General features: G+C 37.0%; 2 protein-coding genes across 23 annotated transcripts in view; both read left to right on the top strand.

Annotated features, from left to right (window-relative positions):
• Positions 1-2,743, top strand: part of LOC122566142 — a 4,965-nt gene extending 2,222 nt beyond the window's left edge. Inside the window, exons 2-3 of the mRNA XM_043722971.1 lie at positions 316-470; positions 887-2,743. Coding sequence (XP_043578906.1) covers positions 316-470; positions 887-1,021 — 290 coding nt within the window. The 3' untranslated portion in view covers positions 1,022-2,743. The remainder of the gene's footprint in view (positions 1-315; positions 471-886) is intronic.
• LOC122566126 (protein retinal degeneration B) overlaps positions 1-18,647 on the top strand; it is a 27,986-nt gene extending 9,339 nt beyond the window's left edge. Inside the window, exons 1-21 of one of the 22 annotated variants that reach the window (XM_043722902.1) lie at positions 5,277-5,503; positions 5,582-5,647; positions 6,721-6,905; positions 7,059-7,395; positions 7,489-7,625; positions 7,717-7,834; positions 7,935-8,310; positions 8,407-8,576; positions 9,514-9,618; positions 9,696-9,881; positions 9,962-10,124; positions 10,228-10,617; positions 10,705-10,985; positions 11,056-11,208; positions 11,286-11,548; positions 11,611-11,719; positions 11,800-11,956; positions 12,027-12,176; positions 12,255-12,435; positions 12,517-12,791; positions 15,774-18,647. In XM_043722902.1, coding sequence (XP_043578837.1) covers positions 6,828-6,905; positions 7,059-7,395; positions 7,489-7,625; positions 7,717-7,834; positions 7,935-8,310; positions 8,407-8,576; positions 9,514-9,618; positions 9,696-9,881; positions 9,962-10,124; positions 10,228-10,617; positions 10,705-10,985; positions 11,056-11,208; positions 11,286-11,548; positions 11,611-11,719; positions 11,800-11,956; positions 12,027-12,176; positions 12,255-12,435; positions 12,517-12,791; positions 15,774-15,915 — 3,771 coding nt within the window. In that variant the 5' untranslated portion in view covers positions 5,277-5,503; positions 5,582-5,647; positions 6,721-6,827 and the 3' untranslated portion in view covers positions 15,916-18,647. Of the gene's footprint in view, positions 1-4,004; positions 5,135-5,276; positions 5,648-5,667; positions 6,906-7,058; positions 7,396-7,488; positions 7,626-7,716; positions 7,835-7,934; positions 8,311-8,406; positions 8,577-8,901; positions 8,932-9,513; positions 9,619-9,695; positions 9,882-9,961; positions 10,125-10,227; positions 10,618-10,704; positions 10,986-11,055; positions 11,209-11,285; positions 11,549-11,610; positions 11,720-11,799; positions 11,957-12,026; positions 12,177-12,254; positions 12,436-12,516; positions 12,792-12,879 lie in introns of those variants that run through there. The other 21 variants (XM_043722906.1, XR_006316406.1, XM_043722908.1 and 18 more) reach the window with 21 other exon arrangements.

The raw sequence follows: 18,647 nt of genomic DNA, 5'->3' as shown, positions 1-18,647 counted from the left end.
GCACATGTCTCAGGTCCTCTTCTTCCCCTCCACATAATCTGCACCTTCTTTCTTCCTCCTCTTTCCAATGTTCTTTCGCTTTGGTTTCATTTCCGCACCTGAATCTGGCTATGATTCTTCTGTCCTTCCACTTCATCCTCCCTTCCAGGTACTTTGGCCTCTCCTCTTTGGTTATGTTCCTGTAGTACCTGTTGTACTTCGATTCCCTTATCCTTTTCCTCCTCTCTTCTGTTTCTCTCTTCCTTCTTTCTTCTACTATTTGGTCTCCAGTATGTACGTTACTTAACGACATAACTTGTGGCTTTGCAAGTACAGTGGCCCATGAAGAGAAACTTTTGCAACTGGTGACTGCCATCGGTGCGATCGTGTTAATAGGTATATCGTGTTACGTTTACACCAAGGTGGAAGAATCGGATAAACAACCGAGGCCTGTGTTCATTGATGTTCCTTATATGAGGCGAATAACTAAGGTACCTGTTTTCTACATATGAATTTTATGCCTTTTTCATGATTGTCATATTCTTTTAAATAACGAATCGACATACTTTAACTTTAAGTTAAAGATGATACAAATTCGATCTTAATATCTTCATCAATCGATAATGCACGCGTACTTTTGCGTAACATCTAAGCTTTATACTGATTCTTCGGTCTAACGAAGTTCTCTGCTTCGTACATCTCTGAAAGGTAATCCATTTGTGCGGTATTCTTCGTAATCGATTAATGAAGTCTTACGAATCGTTTGCCTTCACCACGGAAATTTTATACTCTTCCCTTCATTATCTTTTCTTCTTTCTTGATAATTTTACATCGTGACCGATTTCACAAGCTGAGACCTTTCAAGCCTTATCCCTGTAAGTGACTTATAAATATTTCCCTTCTATAGCCTTTTCCATGGGGCGACGGGGAACACACCTTGTTCCATAATCCCGCGAGAAATCCAATATCTCCGCATGGTTACGAGGTAGAAGATCCAAACGCTGTGACGCCAAGCCAAACCGCAGGGTTAAGGAAACGATAAACGAAGAAGGATGAAAATAAGATTGTCTCATTCTCGCGTTGAGAATATTTAAATATTCCGTAATGCATTATAAGGATTAAGAAAATCCTTGAAAATTACATTACAATTTTTCAAACGAGTCATATGTAATTACATTTTCTATATGTTTCCTTTTAAAAGTTACTCGGTATGGTATTCCTGACCGCACGCGGTATTCAAGGGCCGGATGCGCTTTATCCGGTGAACCAATGAAAATAATGCAGCGATTATTACTGCCTGACTGCATTCGATCCTCGTAGCTTTGTTTCCCAGTTTAATATCATGTACCGCTGCCGGTCTAAAAATTAGAGATATTATATTCCACAATAATTAAAACCTTCTGAAAATTTTATTTCAATCAATTGCATCGAGTATCGTAGGCTATTCTCTATAAACTTCTCAGAGCAAAGAAAAAAGGTCGGAAACTCGATTGGACCACTTCAGTGTGCTAAGGACATAACAACGCCACGTATTTGCCCGTTTTCTAACACCGCTTCTCGTCTCTTTAATGACGGTCTCAAGAAGAGTTGCAGATATTTGTACTGTATAAAACAGCCGCAAAGACGCGTTTCTTTCCTAGCCACCGAGTGGAACACGTGGATCTTCGGACGGAAGGTCAACGTTGGACGAACGAGTCTCTTTAAACACATTCTTCCCCTCCTTCCATTGCCCGGAGGAATCTTTTACTTACGTCACAGTATACATGTGCATATCATTCTAACAGATTCGTTCAACATGTTTTGACGTCACTCGGTGTGTATCCTGATCATCTGTGACTGGAACACGGGTACTATGTACCGTGCTCCATTTATAATCTAACTTACAAAGAATAACGTTAAACTGGCAGAAACTTTAATGCTTCGTTTACTTACCTAGTATATTCTTGCCTAGTATATTCTTCAAATAAACCGCAAATTTTAAAGGAAATATCTTCAGAAGAATTGAAATATATTTCCCAAGGAAAGCTCCAGATCTGTCACGTAAACTTTTAAATGAAGGAATAAAAGTGTCCTCTTTTAATTTGTGAATACGTGTGCCGACCAAGCAGAAGGTTAAAATAGGTCGGAGGGGTCGTTACAGTTTCATGGAAAAAACCGGATGTCAGACTATCAAGGACGCGTCAAGGTCAATCTTGATTCGATCTCTTAGCAGAATTTTACACAAAAGATTATGCATATTCATAACGAAATTCTTCGTTATATCTAGATTCTTCGGATGAACTTTCAAAAGGAAGTTAAATAATATCGTCTTTATCCTGCCTGGATCGCCTGATCCATTGAAACGTTTTAGACGTTGCGATGAACACCGATCTGAACAGATTTTTCCCCCCGGCATTTAAAACTTGCAGAAGAATTAAATCGTGCTTGCCTATTCATAAAACGTCTCTTAATGTATATCGCTCGCTGTACAAAAGAAATGGTTTTTACCGTCCATCGAGCGAACCGCCTCGCTTTTATGCCAGCCCACAGAAAAAGCGCGTCACTAACCTTCTATAATCTCTATTCTTTTGACAGGCGAATTTTATTCTTTCCTTTTCATCTTTTGTAAACAGGCCGAATTCGTCGGCATAACGCCCGTTCACCCGATAACATTCGTTTTATTCGGCTAGTTCTCGGCTAATGTCAAAGGTCAGTTTCCTTCATCAGTCACGCTCAGGAACGGTCAACGGACGGCGCATCTCTAGTTAGTCTCCATGAATTTCAATGTAAATATGTATATAATATTTCTATTGCTTATTAAAATATATAACATGTTTGGCATATTGATGCAATTCCATGTTAATTATCGTAAATTTTTAGATAGCTTAGACTACTCTAATCGACATTCTACGTTGGTATTTAACCTTGTTCTGTTCTTCTTTGCCTGCTACTTTTTATTCTTTTTATCAGTGTACTTTATTCACGGACAAACTAATCTACTTTGATTAACTACAATTATCTGTTACTCGTTTACTTTTTAATACCGACAGATGATTATTATCGGCAATCTCTAATCAGCATTTACTTGTTATTTTTAATCCGCTCCCTGCCAGCAATGTTCTCCGTTAACGAGCTCCTTTTCTTCGCTCTATAAAAAGCATAGTTCTCGGAAAAGGGCATTTGTAAGAGGTGTCGCACAAGAATAAACAAGCCCTGTCTGGTTCACCTTTTCGGTGAATAGCGAGCGGTTTTTGACTTCAACTATTTACAGAGCGAAAGAAAAAAGAAAGATTCTTATCCCGACAAGTGGCACGTTTCCTCTGTGTGAGGATCGCCGTTGTACCACGTCGTTTCTGAAAACAAGTGCTGACAGGGGATCGGGGTATGGTGCCCGATGATTCGATCCTAGACGATACGCGTGCAATCCTGTCGACGAACGTATCGGTATCGCTTTCATGGGAGCCTGCTGGTGTTATGGCGCATCTGGTTTTGCGTTTCCTTGCTCGCTCGGGGGTCGATCAATAGGCTAGGGAGGTGGCGGAGGCGGCTAACGGCGGCTGTCCTGCCAGTGACGGATTCAGAAATTTGCATTTCAAATCAGCTATTATTAGAGGATAAGATATCGTTTAAAATCTTCTACCGATTGAATCGAACCATATTTTGTATATTCCGTTTATCATCAATCTGAAAAAAAGTGCCTCGATTGGTTCCATATCTTTCCATCTCTTCATCTTGCATGTAATTGCAAAGACATTACTATTCCTTTTAGATACTTACTTTATTTTATTAAATCGTTATATAAAATTGTATAGGTATACGTGTGTAGAATAAATAGGATATTAAATTGACAGTTACTTGAATAATTTTTAGATTGAATTATTAAGAAGTTTTACGTGGACTCAAGGAAAAGTGGCTGGCACGCGCCTTTATTTTACAGCACTGCGTCCGGATCACCGGGTCACGGAGGCGGTAAAAGGCGCTCTGATTGGCCGAGCTCGATTTCGCGGGTTCGAGAAGTCGCGCGTGCCATTGGGGCCCGCCAATCGGAGCGACCTCCTCTCCGTCAGTCAGTAGCCGCGCGTTGCCCACGTAACATCGTTACAGTTTCGGCTCGCGTCTATCCTACACGATCCTTGGATAAATCCTCAATCTCCTTTATCTTTTTTCAGTGTATGTACTTAACGATTTTGTTGAAACAAATCTATCTACGTCCTGTATTCGTTTCGTGAAATGTACGTCTTCTATGTTACTTGTTAGAAGAAGCAAGTGCTCATTTGCACGCGTGTATTATGTACCATGCCTCTCGTGTCTCTTAGGTGAGCTTCGTCTGGAATTTAAATTATGTGACAGTGAACTGTCCGGGCGAAAATGAATTCGTAAATATATATTTTATAAGGGAGGTGGAGATACGTTTTACATGGGTGGAATTTTAACGTTGAGTAACAATAATATCATTCGGGACAAGTATCTGCTTGATTAGCAGCGTTATCGACTCAGTCGGTTACCGGTCTTCAGTCGATCAAACTGTATCGTGACGCGGATATCTCAGCTTTCCGCGATTTATCATCTGGTCCGGAAGGTGTGGCGCGAAAAGTATGTACCTACATACCGTGCACTAGTAAGAGGCAGCGGGTCCAGCGATATCGTTTCGTTTCGCTTACATATTTGCCCTATTTCCACGTTATTCAAGGTTAAGGAAACCTTTTGCCCGTAAGTACAGTAATAATGTCTCGTTAACTGACCAGAACTCTGTCTTATTAACTGACTGTCGCTATTCTCATTTATTTCAAGTATTCTTTCCCAAGCTATGAAATTTGTATGTATGTAGAAAAAGACAACCGTCTTCAGAATTTGTTGATATCTTACTTTCTATTTTTATATTCATTTTATATTCAAAGAAAATTGTTTCTTTGTAGTTAGACAAATTATCAACTTGGTTTCGACTTATGGTCTGTTAGCAAGGCACTTTACTGTACGTCGATGCAACATCGAATTACATACGTGTTTACACGCTTCCTCAAGCTGTTGAGTACTGTCGACTGTTAAGGATCTGTCAGCTGAGCCCGTTAAAAGCGATTGGTCGTAACTGACAGGTTATCGTATCCAATCATGGTCGCAAGATCGCGGGTATTACAACGAACTATCGAGAATGAAACTATACTCAAACGATGCTAAGGTACCAACAACATTAGTTTATTGTATTTCGAATGAGATATTAATCAAACGAAGTAACGCTCTGTATTAGCGGTAAAATTAGAAATAAGTAGGTATTTATAATCCTATTATTGGCACTTTATCCGATATGCTTGCAACTTTAGAGATTCAACGCTGTATATTACGCTTTATTTTTCAAGTAAGAAATTTCACTCTTAGATTTATCACGTTTAATTTATCACTTGTGTTGTTTGTATATAATTATGTAATGTATGAAATATAGATCACGACGAACGATCATTTCTTATCAGTACGATTTTCACAGAATGGTAGTATGATTTTTTCCCGCTAAAAAGTTTAATTTAGCATACGTTTCAGTACTACAGTGCAGGTGAGTATAAATAAACGTTTTACGCAACATTTTTTTTTATTGTCCCTCCATTGTCTCTAGATATACGTATCTTTTCAGAGAATCAGAATTATTCGATAGCGTACACTATCCATATATCGTCTACAATTGCGTGTGGAACGTAATGTAAGCCATTAAAGTCGAAGATCACTATATTATACCTAATTTTTGTTCTATTTGACAAATAAACGCTGAATAAATTACTATAGTCGCTATACTCTTCACTTTAGTGAAAAGTTATACCTACAATCATTTTAACCGGTTAGCAGTTTTTGACGAGTATACTCGTCATGAAGAAATGGTAATATTTTCAGTTATTTAAAAAAAAATAAAACAGTCATTTCATTACAACTTAATTCTACGCTATAACAGTCACACATGCTCTGTGTTTGACGAGTATATTCGTCGTCGCTTACTTTTTGCGACATATTTTAGGTACACACTTTCCAAAGAGGTCGCAGTAGCTAACCATTTAAAGAGGTACAATCAGTATCGATATCGGTGACACATATTTATAACGTTCGGTGATTATTATTAATGTGTCAATTTCTATGCAGTTATGGAAAATTTGAAGGTGCAAAATAGTATTTAGTATGCAGAAATATACAAATAAACATAGAATATAGTACTCAATATAGTATTTCATGAGTAAGATAATTATCTACTTGAATTCCATATTTTAATTGCATTTATAAAGATATGAATTTGCATAAATATCCGCGGTCTAATGATTATTAATCACTATTAAATACTCTGTGACCTAGAGCAGATTTGCGTGAAAACGCGGCGTGCAAACACAACGATTCAGCATTTGACGTGCTTCAATTATAGACCGAGAGAAACAGGCAGTCGATGTTCGCGAAGGTCTCTATTTCTAACGCTCCACGGAATATACGATTGAATTTACGCGTTTCACTTATGTTGCTCGTTTTTCGGCCAGGTATAACTGATAGATCGATGACGACAGATAAAAAGTAGCACGAGTTGATCACGATACCCGAACCGTTTACGCTGATAAAAGTTGATCTGTTGGACCTGCTGGAAGGCGTATCGAGAAATATTGATCGCCGCTCTCAAGGGATATCTCGATTACGACCAACTTCTTTTTGCAACGTCCAGAACGAAAATAGAACATAACGTTAAAACAACGTTCGATATAACGCTTAACGTTTCTTTTCCTTATTTCTTTTATTTTTAAGATTTGCGCCGATGATATCATGAGGTTGAGAGATAAAGAGGAAGTAACAGCCTTCGAACGATCTCTGTCTTTTGCGAGAGTGGATCGAGGATAAACCAAAGTGGCAAGATGTTGATAAAAGAATATCGAATACCGCTGCCTCTCACCGTCGAGGAGTATAGAATTGCTCAGCTTTACATGATAGCGGTAATTTAACATTACATTGCAATATATTGCGTTACAATCAACCCTTCGTTACTCCTTATTTCCCGTAACTGCTGTAGATTCCTATAGGAACTGGAGGCAATTAAAGAGTGAACAATAAACGTTAAGTTTATTTATGCAATGTGTTTCTTGTAGAAAAAATCTAGAGAAGAAAGTCAAGGAGCAGGCAGCGGTGTAGAGATTATAGAGAACGAGCCTTATAGCGATGGTCCAGGTGGAAACGGACAATATACCCATAAGATTTATCACGTGGGTAGTCATCTTCCAGAATGGTTCAAAAGTTTGCTGCCCAGATCCGCGTTGATCGCCAAAGAAGAAGCATGGAATGCTTACCCCTATACGAAGACCCGTTACACTTGCCCCTTCGTTGAAAAGTTTTCTATCGAAATAGAAACATACTATTTTCCCGACAATGGTTACCAAGAAAATGTCTTCAAGCTAAGTGGTAGCGATTTGAGAAATAGAATCGTAGGTATGTATTTATCTCTATGAAGTTTCAAGAAGGCAGGTCAAGTCATTTTCTATTAAGATATCGAGATCCATCGATTACATAATTAAATTTCAGACGTAATTGATATCGTAAAAGATCAATATACGGGTGATTACGTGAAAGACGAGGATCCTAAATTATACGTGTCCCAAAAGACCGGTCGAGGACCTCTCACGGAATCATGGCTAGAGGAATACTGGGCTGACGTAAAAGTACAGATCTATCTTCCCGTATCTGTTTCTTTTCACTAATTTTTGCTTAATGCGATCAATACTGATGCATTAAAATTGTCTTGTCGTTTAGGGGAAGCAACAACCGACTCCATCCGGAAAGTCTTTAATGTGCGCGTACAAGTTATGCCGTGTAGAGTTCCGATATTGGGGTGTGCAAACAAAATTAGAAAAGTTCATACACGATGTAGGTTAGTATCGTATATGAGCACAACCGTTCCCTGTTTATTTCTTAATGTCCAACTTCTAAAATTCTATATACCGTGAGATGTGACGATGAAACGATTTCAGCCTTGAGAAAAACGATGGTCAGAGCTCATAGACAAGCCTGGGCTTGGCAAGACGAATGGAATGGTTTGACCATGGAAGATATTCGGAAAATTGAACGACAAACGCAACTGGCGTTGCAGAAGAGAATGGCTAATGCAGAAGGCGATGGGGAGGCAACAAACGACAATCAAGACAGGGCTGTTTCAAACACGACAATGACCCCTCAAGAGTCGAACGTTGCTACGACGTTGGCTGCCACGCTTGGGAGTATCGAGAAAAACGAAGATCCTCAAAGTCCCCCAAGTGCCAGAAAATCGACCGATATACCTAACACAGCTGGTAGTTCAGAGGGTGACGTTAGCCCCGAAGATTCACCGACCGAAGTACCCGACCTGAGGTAAAAATAGAAGTAAAATCAGGAACTAGTTTATTTATATGTATAACTTTCCTCCTTTCGTTTACAGCTTATTTAATGCGATGAAATTTGTTCCAGAAATGCTCCTACTGAAGAGAAAGCAGATGCTAAAAAGGGATGGAAGAAAAACAAGATGAGTTCGCCGTGTTCGAACAAAAGTTTCGATATGCAGATAGCGAATTGGCGCATGGAAAGTATCGTAAGAGAATCCGAATCTGGTAGCGAAGATGAGTTTTTTGACTGTCAAGGTAAAAGATCGACTTCTTTTCATGCAGCATGTAGATAATCTTTCTAAAAATTTACATATTCGCAATACTATCATTTGGCTAATAACTAAACCATGAAACAAACGCTTTGGCGAATTTCTTTAGACACTGTTTTTGTATGTTTTCTTTTGCTAAAAACAGATTAAATAAACAAATAAGTAGTTTGTTAAAAATAAATAGGAGTGTGTCTGGTAGAAATTCGCATTTTGCAAAGTAGAAAATACAGCATGATGATTGGTAATAAAATTTTCTGTTTTTTTTATATGTGTACCCTCTCTGTTCTTTTATGTCGCATTCCACACTGCAGCTGGGTTCATTATACCTATTATACGCGAAGGTAGGACACGTAGATAGTGTTGAATTCTTAGAACTACAGACATTTGAATATATTTTTTCGAAAACATAATGAATGATCGGATAAAAGATCGCAACATTGATACTAGTGTTGGTACTCTCGACATAAGTTTAGGAACATTGCGTAATTGCATTCATGCCTTTGTAGACCGAAACAACATGTACTTGTTGCTTACGGAGATTTACACTTACAAGAAACTCTGACTAATTACATAACATACAGATCGTCATACATAACATCGAGCATGGAGGTTCTCAAGAAGCAGTTTATCACTGCATGAAACAGCATGGCCATGTAGATGATAAAAATAAATGCTTTTTTTATTGTTAGACTTTTTCAAATGTTAACGATAAATATCATTGTGAAATGATTGTATAAAATGAAATAAATAGTAATACCTTCATATTTCTGACATATTTCTACTATCACTTTGTACCTTGTGACGCTTAATCCGAAAAAGGGAAACACCCCTGATTCGTAATATTCTATTCCTGCCTTAACACGAGTCAGAGATGCTTAGAAAGGCACGATGCATAAGCAATGTTAAAATTTCTGATTATACAGAGGGCTTTGGAGATAGCACTTCATTATCTAAATGGAGTTCTTTGGATCTTCTAGCAGAAGAGGAGGACAATACGTTCACTTCGCCTACCATGGTAAACAAAGAAGGTAAATAACGATTGATAATCTAAATGTTTATCCTCTTCCTGGTTATTACTAAAATTTATTTCAATATTTATTTATAGACGACACGATATTTTCACCTACGTACCTGCAACGTATGGCTAGTGAACGTAGCAGTAAAAGGTTACAAATCTCTACGTCAGCCAGCATCGATGCCTCGTATCCGGCTTCACCTCAACATTCGCCAACTCACCAACCATGCAAAACTACTGTCCTTCTTATTGTGATGCATGCTGGCAGTGTACTAGGTAAATGCCATAAATAACCGCTAATTCATAAAAGCGAACCACTAATTGTGAATCACTGCTCACAAAAGAATATCTTTTAGATGCTAACGTTGACTTGACGGCGAAAAAATCGGACATTACAACTTTCAAAGGAGCCTTTGAGTCGGTCATGAGACAACACTATCCCAGTATGGTTGGACATGTGGCAATTAAGTTTGTTTCTTGTCCACCTATTTGTACCGAAGGTCTTGGTATTTTATCGAGGTAAAAGCGACGTGATAAGATTAAAAATTTAAATTTATCTATGCCTTATCACTATCTTTATCTCTCTGTAAAATCTCCATCTATTCGACACATGTTATTTCAGCCTAAGTCCTTATAGTTTTGATGTGTCACCCTCGTCTATGGATGCTCCTCAAGTGACACACGACACTATTCCTATCGGCGCTATACCTTTGCTCGCTAGTTCAACTCCTGAATATCAGGACACCGTATCACGAGTTATAGCTGGGGCAAACCAAGTTTATCACGACTTTATCAGAAGCGACGAGGGTCGAGGTTTCACGGGGCAAATTTGCTTTATTGGAGATTCAGTAGGAGCGATTTTAACATATGACGCTTTGTGTAGATCAGCTCACTCTAGGCATAATAGCGAGAACAATATTTTGGATAATCAGGGCATTGAAAATAGCACGAATGCCGAAGATGGCAAACACCTGACTGCACCTTCTCCTAGAAGGAAATCTTCTAGTATAAGGTGAAGAATTATAGCTCAATTCGTATCCATATACATGTACATACATATGTTGTGATATTGGGAAATTAACATGTGTTATTTTTTTAGTGATACTCCCTCACATTGTAAATTGGATTTCGAAGTAGGAGAATTTTTCATGTTTGGTAGTCCACTTGCTCTGGTATTGGCGTATAGAAAAATTTCCTCGGATAAAACTAGTAATATAAGAAGACCGTTGGTGAATCAGGTGTATAATTTATTCCATCCTACTGAACCCGTAGCCGCTAGATTAGAACCACTGATCTCTGCAAGATTTTCTCTTCTTCCACCCGTGAACGTGGCTCGATATCAAAAGTATCCGTTAGGAAACGGACAGCCTTATCATTTGTGTATGTATTATACGTCTTAGATGTAATTTTGTGTAGCTTATAATTATTACAAATCGTTGAATATTTTCAGTGGAGGCCATCCAGACGAATCCACAATTGTTTACGGATGGATTGAATATTCCAAATATGTCAATGTCCCATTTAAGACGGCTGTCCGATATATCGATTCACAGTACGATGTCTGGTGTGGTTGAAAATGTTCCTTTAAAAGTAGTATCTAATTGTAAGTAAAGAATTAATCATATTAACGATAATAAAGAGTATTGGCGTATTATGCTTACTTGCGACAATTTATTACAGTAACGCAAAAATGGTGGGGTACAAAGAGATTAGATTATGCTCTCTATTGCCCAGAGGGTTTAGCAAACTTTCCCACGAACTCTTTACCTCAAATTTTTCACGCTAGCTATTGGGAGTCACTTGATGTTATCGCATTTATCCTGCGACAGTTAGGCAGATTTGATTTATCATTACTCACAAACGAGGAGAAAGAATTATCTTGTTTCCGTCCAGGTCAACCTAGAGAAAAGTGGAATAAGAAACGTACTTCCGTTAAACTTAAGGTAATGTGAGATAACGAAGGAATTATTAATACGAATGTTTGATTTTTCACTTGCTGCTTCAGAATGTCGCTGCCAATCATAGAGCAAATGACGTAATTGTTAAAGAAGGAGCACCACAAATCCTGATTGCTAGATTTATGTACGGTCCAATTGACGTTATTGCTTTAACAGGTCTGTCAAATATAATATGCATACGTGCTAGTATTACATGTTTTTCAAGTGATTTCAGCTAATATGATTAATCCTCACAGGCGAGAAAGTGGACATTCACATTATGAAAGATGCTCCAGCAGGGGAATGGACGCATTTATCAACTGAAGTAACTGATAAAAATGGTAGAATAACATATAAAATACCCGATGATAAAGCATTGGAACATGGACTTTACCCAATTAAAATGATTGTTAGGTAATATTAGTCAACCATAATTAAAAAGATTTTATCAGAATATATCTAAAATATAGTTTTTGTCCCTCAGGGGTGATCATACATCCGTAGACTTTTTCTTGGCTGTGATTCCACCAAAAACAGAGTGCGTGGTGTTTAGTATAGATGGTTCGTTTACTGCGAGTATGTCTGTTAGCGGGAAAGATCCGAAAGTTAGAGCTGGAGCTGTTGATGTCGTCAGGTATATTTTAAGCCATACACATCTGCTTGTGCGTCTAATTCTTGGCCCGATGGTTAACATGATTATGGTTCTGATTAGGCATTGGCAAGAACTGGGATATTTAATTATATATATTACTGCAAGACCTGATATGCAACAGCAGAAAGTCGTTTCCTGGTTGTCTCAACACAACTTCCCTCATGGTCTTGTGTCCTTTGCAGATGGTCTTTCGACAGATCCACTTGGTCATAAAGCTGCGTACTTACATAAACTCATACAGGTGATTAGCTACTTGAAATCGATATTCGAATGATTCGATATTGTTCGCAACGATATTAAAACGATACTCTTTTCTATTCAGGAACACGGTGTAATAATTCATTACGCATACGGCAGTAGTAAGGATATCAGTGTTTACACCGCGATTAATCTTAAACAAAATCAAATATACATCATTGGGAAAGTGTCAAAGAAGTACCACTCCTTGGCAACGATCCTTCATGATGGTTATGCTGCTCATTTGAGTATGCTACAGGCGCACGGAGGCTCGAGACCTGCTCAGGGTAATGCACGTATGGTGATCCCAAGAGGTCAGTTCGGTTTACCCGGACAAAATGCTTCTCTACGGCGAAGAAGGTAAGCTATCTATTCCGTGATGGAAATAATTTGATGTGAATACTGTGTTCGATTGCTTACACTTCGCCGTGATGTGGGAATTTTTAAGGTAATAATTCTTACAACCCTTGCTATCCTCGACGTTCAGATGTTTTGGTTGCTGCAGAATGGTGGAAGTGTATAAATGTTGTCCCTTAGAGAGAAGAATGCAGAATGGGCGTAAGGCATTTCGGCGAATAATAAGAACTCTATCGTCTGTATATAGATAATGCTGTATTTTTATAGCTCTACATACTGTGATCAGTATGAAATTTTAAGCAAAGGTAGTTGTTTCAGAGGCGATCAATGACGCGTGCGATCTTCGTTTTTAAATCGCACCCATCAATGTTTACTAAAACCCCAATTTATATCGAGAGATTTCCCTCTAAAACAATCGTAACTACGAAAACAAGGTACATACACAGAATAATCTTAATAGTCTTGATACGGCATAGTCCGTGAGAGTTTCAACAAACGATATAGACCAAAAAACAGTTTTAAAAGTTTCACTTTTGTTCATCATCAGTAATATTAGGAATTCATTAGTCTATATCGTATGTTTGCGTACAGGAATCATCATAAATACTCTGCTTTGCATATATGCGATTTGCTCTCAACTTAATTTCAGCACAAAAGATATTTTTCTAGTTCACATTAATAATTTAACCGTTCTTGCACTTCTGTACAGTACTTCGTCACTAATATCTATCTCTTTTAATTTTCCTTTTACTTGTATTTCTTCTCCTTCTTGTACTGTATTGGTCTTGGATTTGCAAAGGGAAAGGTTATATCTTTCGATGAATTTTATTCCAACTTTAAATCACTAATAATGGTACTTTGTACCTATTGGAGCAACGAAAATTCTTGTTTCTTAATGTTGGAGCGACGGACAATTTGTCCCTATAACTTTTAATACATCTCCAAGATTTCTGTTTTAGCTGCTAGTTAAAAGGTTTGAACGGTGTCTAAAGCTTATCAGTTTCTTGATTACAGGTACCTGTTATGAAGATACGTTACGCGGCGTAGTTGATATCTCGTACTCTCGGCAAGAGCCGCCACCATTCTACGCTCAAACTTAATGTTTTATCTATCAACCATACACATGTCCAGAATTTGTGGTTAATCAACTATGAGTGTCTAGATGTACACAGAATTAAAAAGTTTTTTCGTTAACTCCCGAAAATGGTCTGATCTCACTTTAGCGACCAAGGTAAACTAGAGCCCCTTACCGCTTGAAATTTGTTAGGTGAATGTCTGTGTTACAATGAACATCAAGCTAGATCCACCACAGATGACGCACGAATTATAATATTAATTATGCAGATACTCTATATTTACAAAAATTTATATTTAATTTTAATCGCTAGCAAAATTACTTTCAAGTAATCCTTTATTTTTTATAGATTTCTTATCCACTATTTAAAATTTGGAAAATTGTTTTACAGTTAAACCACTTGTTTAACTTAGCGAATTATACGAATAATTTCAAATTTAGTGCATTATCTTTGGTAGCATTTATATTTTTGATGCCATATTTCTAGAACGTATCGTGTGTTCCCATTTGCTGGTTGATCAGGCTATAATCTTGCTTGTACAAGAGATGAACAGCACGATTGAACATGTGATAGAACTAAAGCTCTGACACGATGCACGACTATTATATGTGAATGCCGTCTTAAAAAAAAATACCACAACTCACGGACATACGGTGTATTACTAAATAGAGAGTCACGCGTTTTACAAATGTTTCTTAAATATGCTTTATGACATGATATATTCAATTCTCATTTTTAGCTGTGTATTTAATCCTCGCAAATGGAGCGGATATGCAGAACCTGCAACGATTAATACCACTTTTTACGTGCTCGAAGCCAGTCGGTTTTAATCCTGCTAATCCCCTTAGAAGATTAAACTGAACTGACTCTTTCTACTTCATAATCTTTTCTGTTGTACCATCTCTGTATTAAAGTAACTACCATTGTGGAATATTTATTCAATGATATTTCTAACGACTTGTAATAATTTATTATATTACAATATGATTAACATTAGTGATAATACACCGTTACAACTAATACAAAGAATCATGTCCACAATGGATGATGCGTTTAGACACGTGTATTTATTTGTTCATTTAAGGAATGAGCGATTAATCCACTATCTGCATCGTTGTCATTGCAGACGGGATAGCTGTTCGTCCTCATCGTCATTCGATCACTCACTAATGCTTCTTGTTCATGGAACTGTCACATTTATATCACGCTTTCAGTATGAATATCTAAACACACCGCTAACTCTACTACGCTGCTAATCCATGTCCTCATCTGCTTCCATGATCGACGATCTTGACTAATCGGTGCAGTATGTTTCTTGCGATTATGCTGCGGTTCAAGAGATCTCTCACCATGATTTTCATATACGTACATTAGTTTTAGTCTCTTAGACGGTAGCGAATCCAGCTATACGTGTAAATAGTAACGTTTAATAAGAACAGAAGAGAATATAATTATGTAGAATCGGTGAGAAGAATGTTAATAGAAACATCATATTATAGAACTTTAATTAACATCGAACGTTCGATCGTGACTTGACACGATTCGTTGAGGAACTTTTATAAGTAAAAAATAACTGTTGACTCTTTAGGCATGACTCATGAACCCTGCAACTTATAGCGAATTGAACTCGTTTGACGCTTATTCCATTTCTAACTTATGGTGTTTTTATCTCTCTTTAATATCGTAAGGTATTGAAGGAATCACGCTGATCAAAATAATTTTGCTGTTATGTACCTAAAATTTTTTCTCTTTTTTGAACAATTTTTCAATCTTTTACTCTCAAAATTTGATCAGTGTACCAAATAAACGCCTCGAATTAATTAACCCTGGGCATATTGCCTATATAGATCTTACATTTGTTTTACGACATTTTATCATGTACCATTTATTAATCAGTGACAAATGATAGCTCTTTTAGGTTGGCGAAGCGTGCGGTATCGCAACCAACTTCAGGTAAGGGGATACATCCATTAGAACGATCAACGAGCGTTGGGCCTTCAATTTCATCGCAGACTGCGTCAACCAGATCTACGGCACCAGAGAAACTCTGACGATTCGCACGCTGCCGGTCGTTCTTCGAAACCCGGCATTAGCTCCACATGTGTATATCTATATTTAACTGTCAAACTGTACGAGGATAGTTCGGAGAGGAAGTCCTCGTATATTTCGACCGACACGTGCTCAACAATCTAAAGAAGATAATTCTACTTTGTTACTCCGCCTTTTTATATCCTCTCTGTATACCTATTGTAAATTTTAAAAACGCTACTCGATACGATGAAACTACGTTGTATAAAGCGCGATACAAACTGTATAGACTTCCCCACATCCTGTACGAAGGAGGAACTTTCTAATCGAGAAAAAATATGGTTTGAAGGTACGAGGACTTTGTCTTTTTGTCCCTTTTAATAGTTATTGCATCATCTACCATTTTCAAACGCGATGCGATTGATTTTTTTACCGATTTACTATTAGAGCTTTTTTCTAGCAATCTTTCCATGTGAAACTGACACCAGCATCTTCTGCAAAATACGATCGAGCACGATCACAATTTTTGATAACGTAGTTCGAAGAGACACGAATCGAGTCTAGTTCCTAAAAGAATGTAGATCCTCACCTTGGGAGGAAAGCGGTTTCCTAGAGAGAGAAAAACGCTGTCTTCTTTCAACGTTTCTTTCCACCGTTTTATTTTAAACTGTTTCGCGAATCTTATTCGTTGGTCTTCGATCGAGTCTCAGAAATGTATTCGCCAATTATATGTATATACAATCATGTTTTACCTAGTTGAAACTAATATCATTGCTTTAATCGTAGCTCGTAAGGTATAAAATGAAAAAGAAGCAGAAGACAGATCAAGATTGGTTGAAATTGTTACTTGAATATTCTTCGTTGTTATCGAAAGAAAACTGACATTGATCGTATCTCTAACCGTTAGGAGTAAATTAGCTTGTAAGATTACCCTGTTACTATAGAAACTCTAATCATTGCCAAGAGTTGACAGATATATAGTAATACACGCGTAATGTTGCGCCCAAGTTCCTTCGGTGCTATGTTATTTTCAACTATTCATATCGATTTGTAAGAAAGGAAGGGAAGAAAATGCATTCAATATATTTTGCAATCGATTGCAAAACATATTAAAAAAAGCAAACATGAAAACAATGAAAAAATAAAAAAACACAAACACGTTTTGTATGTTGTCTATCGAAAAGTATCGAGAGTACGAATAGAGTATGTCCTCCGATAAACGTTGGTACAAAGACACTTCCCTCTTAATTGCTATAGTTCCATGTCGTTGTAGACAGCGATATATGTAAATACGTCAAAGTGTATATAATTAAGTATCGCTGTAAAATGTTCGTGGATAAAAATGTTTAGGCTGTACGCAAATATTGATTTATCAAATAGCGCTACGTGCTTCGTCAACGAAAGTATCGTCGCCAGATAATAATAAAAGTATAATAGTTTCTTCGACGAGAATGACGTAGCTCGATGACGAAGATCGTAGACGTCAGTTACCGAATATGTTCTCGATGATTGTGCGCTTAAATATTTGTAATTAGATGATTAATTATCGTGTCCGGTTTCAGTCGAAGAAATATATTTAATTTTGTAATCGATAACTAGTCCAAATATTACGTCGCTTGATCTACTGTTGCAATTAATTACTATGATAGCTGATCTGCGTTGGAGGAAAAAATCAGTGGATCGATACAAGTAATGATATTTAAAATGAAAGTGATACAAGTCGATTCGTTGAATCTCATATTAGATAATGAATCCTACTTTTTTAAAATTTTCTTTAAACGAATGATTTGATATCTGACAAGATTAGATTAATAGAAGAATAATTAATGAAACTCATCGTTGTGCCATCATTGTTCCTTGATTGTCTCAGTAATATTAGTATGTAATTGGACGAAGATCTGCCATTGATCTATTCCTCACATTGATAAGAAATTCACGTGCTCTATTCATCGCAACTGGAGAAAATCAATTAATATTTCAACCGAAGTATCGACTGTTTATATTATTGTAAAGAGATATGAATATAGTTCTGTATTTGGATATACCGTATAGGTGTACAAGTGTACATCTGCAACAGAGTGATCGTGTATATGTATATATACGTATGTACATATAACTGTGTATATGTATATATAGGGTGTTTCAGAAATATATAACTTTCTAGACCGTCGACGAATTGTTAGAAGTTGTAACAGAAAGGTGTTATGAAGATAGATTTATTCTAGGTTCGTAGGATCTCGATCGTTTTTTGCATTGTTAGTTCAATACGGACAAAATTTTAGAGATTGTTTTACGAATGTTGAGAATGTTATTTATTTTCAGAAACAGAATATAAGTCGTGTCAGACTAACTTGTAAAGTTACTCGCGAAATACCCTTTATATGTATGTATACGATGCATAAATGTTTGAGATATACATAAATATATATATATATATATTTATTCTTAGGCATAAGAATTGCGAAATGATATTTTACTTATATGGGTGAATTATTGTCACTGGTAACAAGAATTATATTTTTTTTAGCATAACTTAAATGACACATTGTAATAACTAATCGAGAGTCATTGTTTTATATTATGCGACCTTACTCTAATTGGAATAATTATTTCATATACTGTTGGCTCATGATTTTTTAAATCAATCTCAGCGGGAAATGACATCAATTTCGGATAGAATGCCTGGCTGGTAAAATTGTATTCCACTTTCGTCATTGGATATTACAATAAATTATCAATCATTGTCGTTTAAAAA

The sequence above is a fragment of the Bombus pyrosoma genome, linkage group LG3 (genome assembly GCF_014825855.1).
Source record: "Bombus pyrosoma isolate SC7728 linkage group LG3, ASM1482585v1, whole genome shotgun sequence".
Taxonomy (NCBI): domain Eukaryota; kingdom Metazoa; phylum Arthropoda; class Insecta; order Hymenoptera; family Apidae; genus Bombus; species Bombus pyrosoma.
Note: the sequence above shows the minus strand (reverse complement) of the source record. Positions and strands in the feature narration are given on the sequence as shown.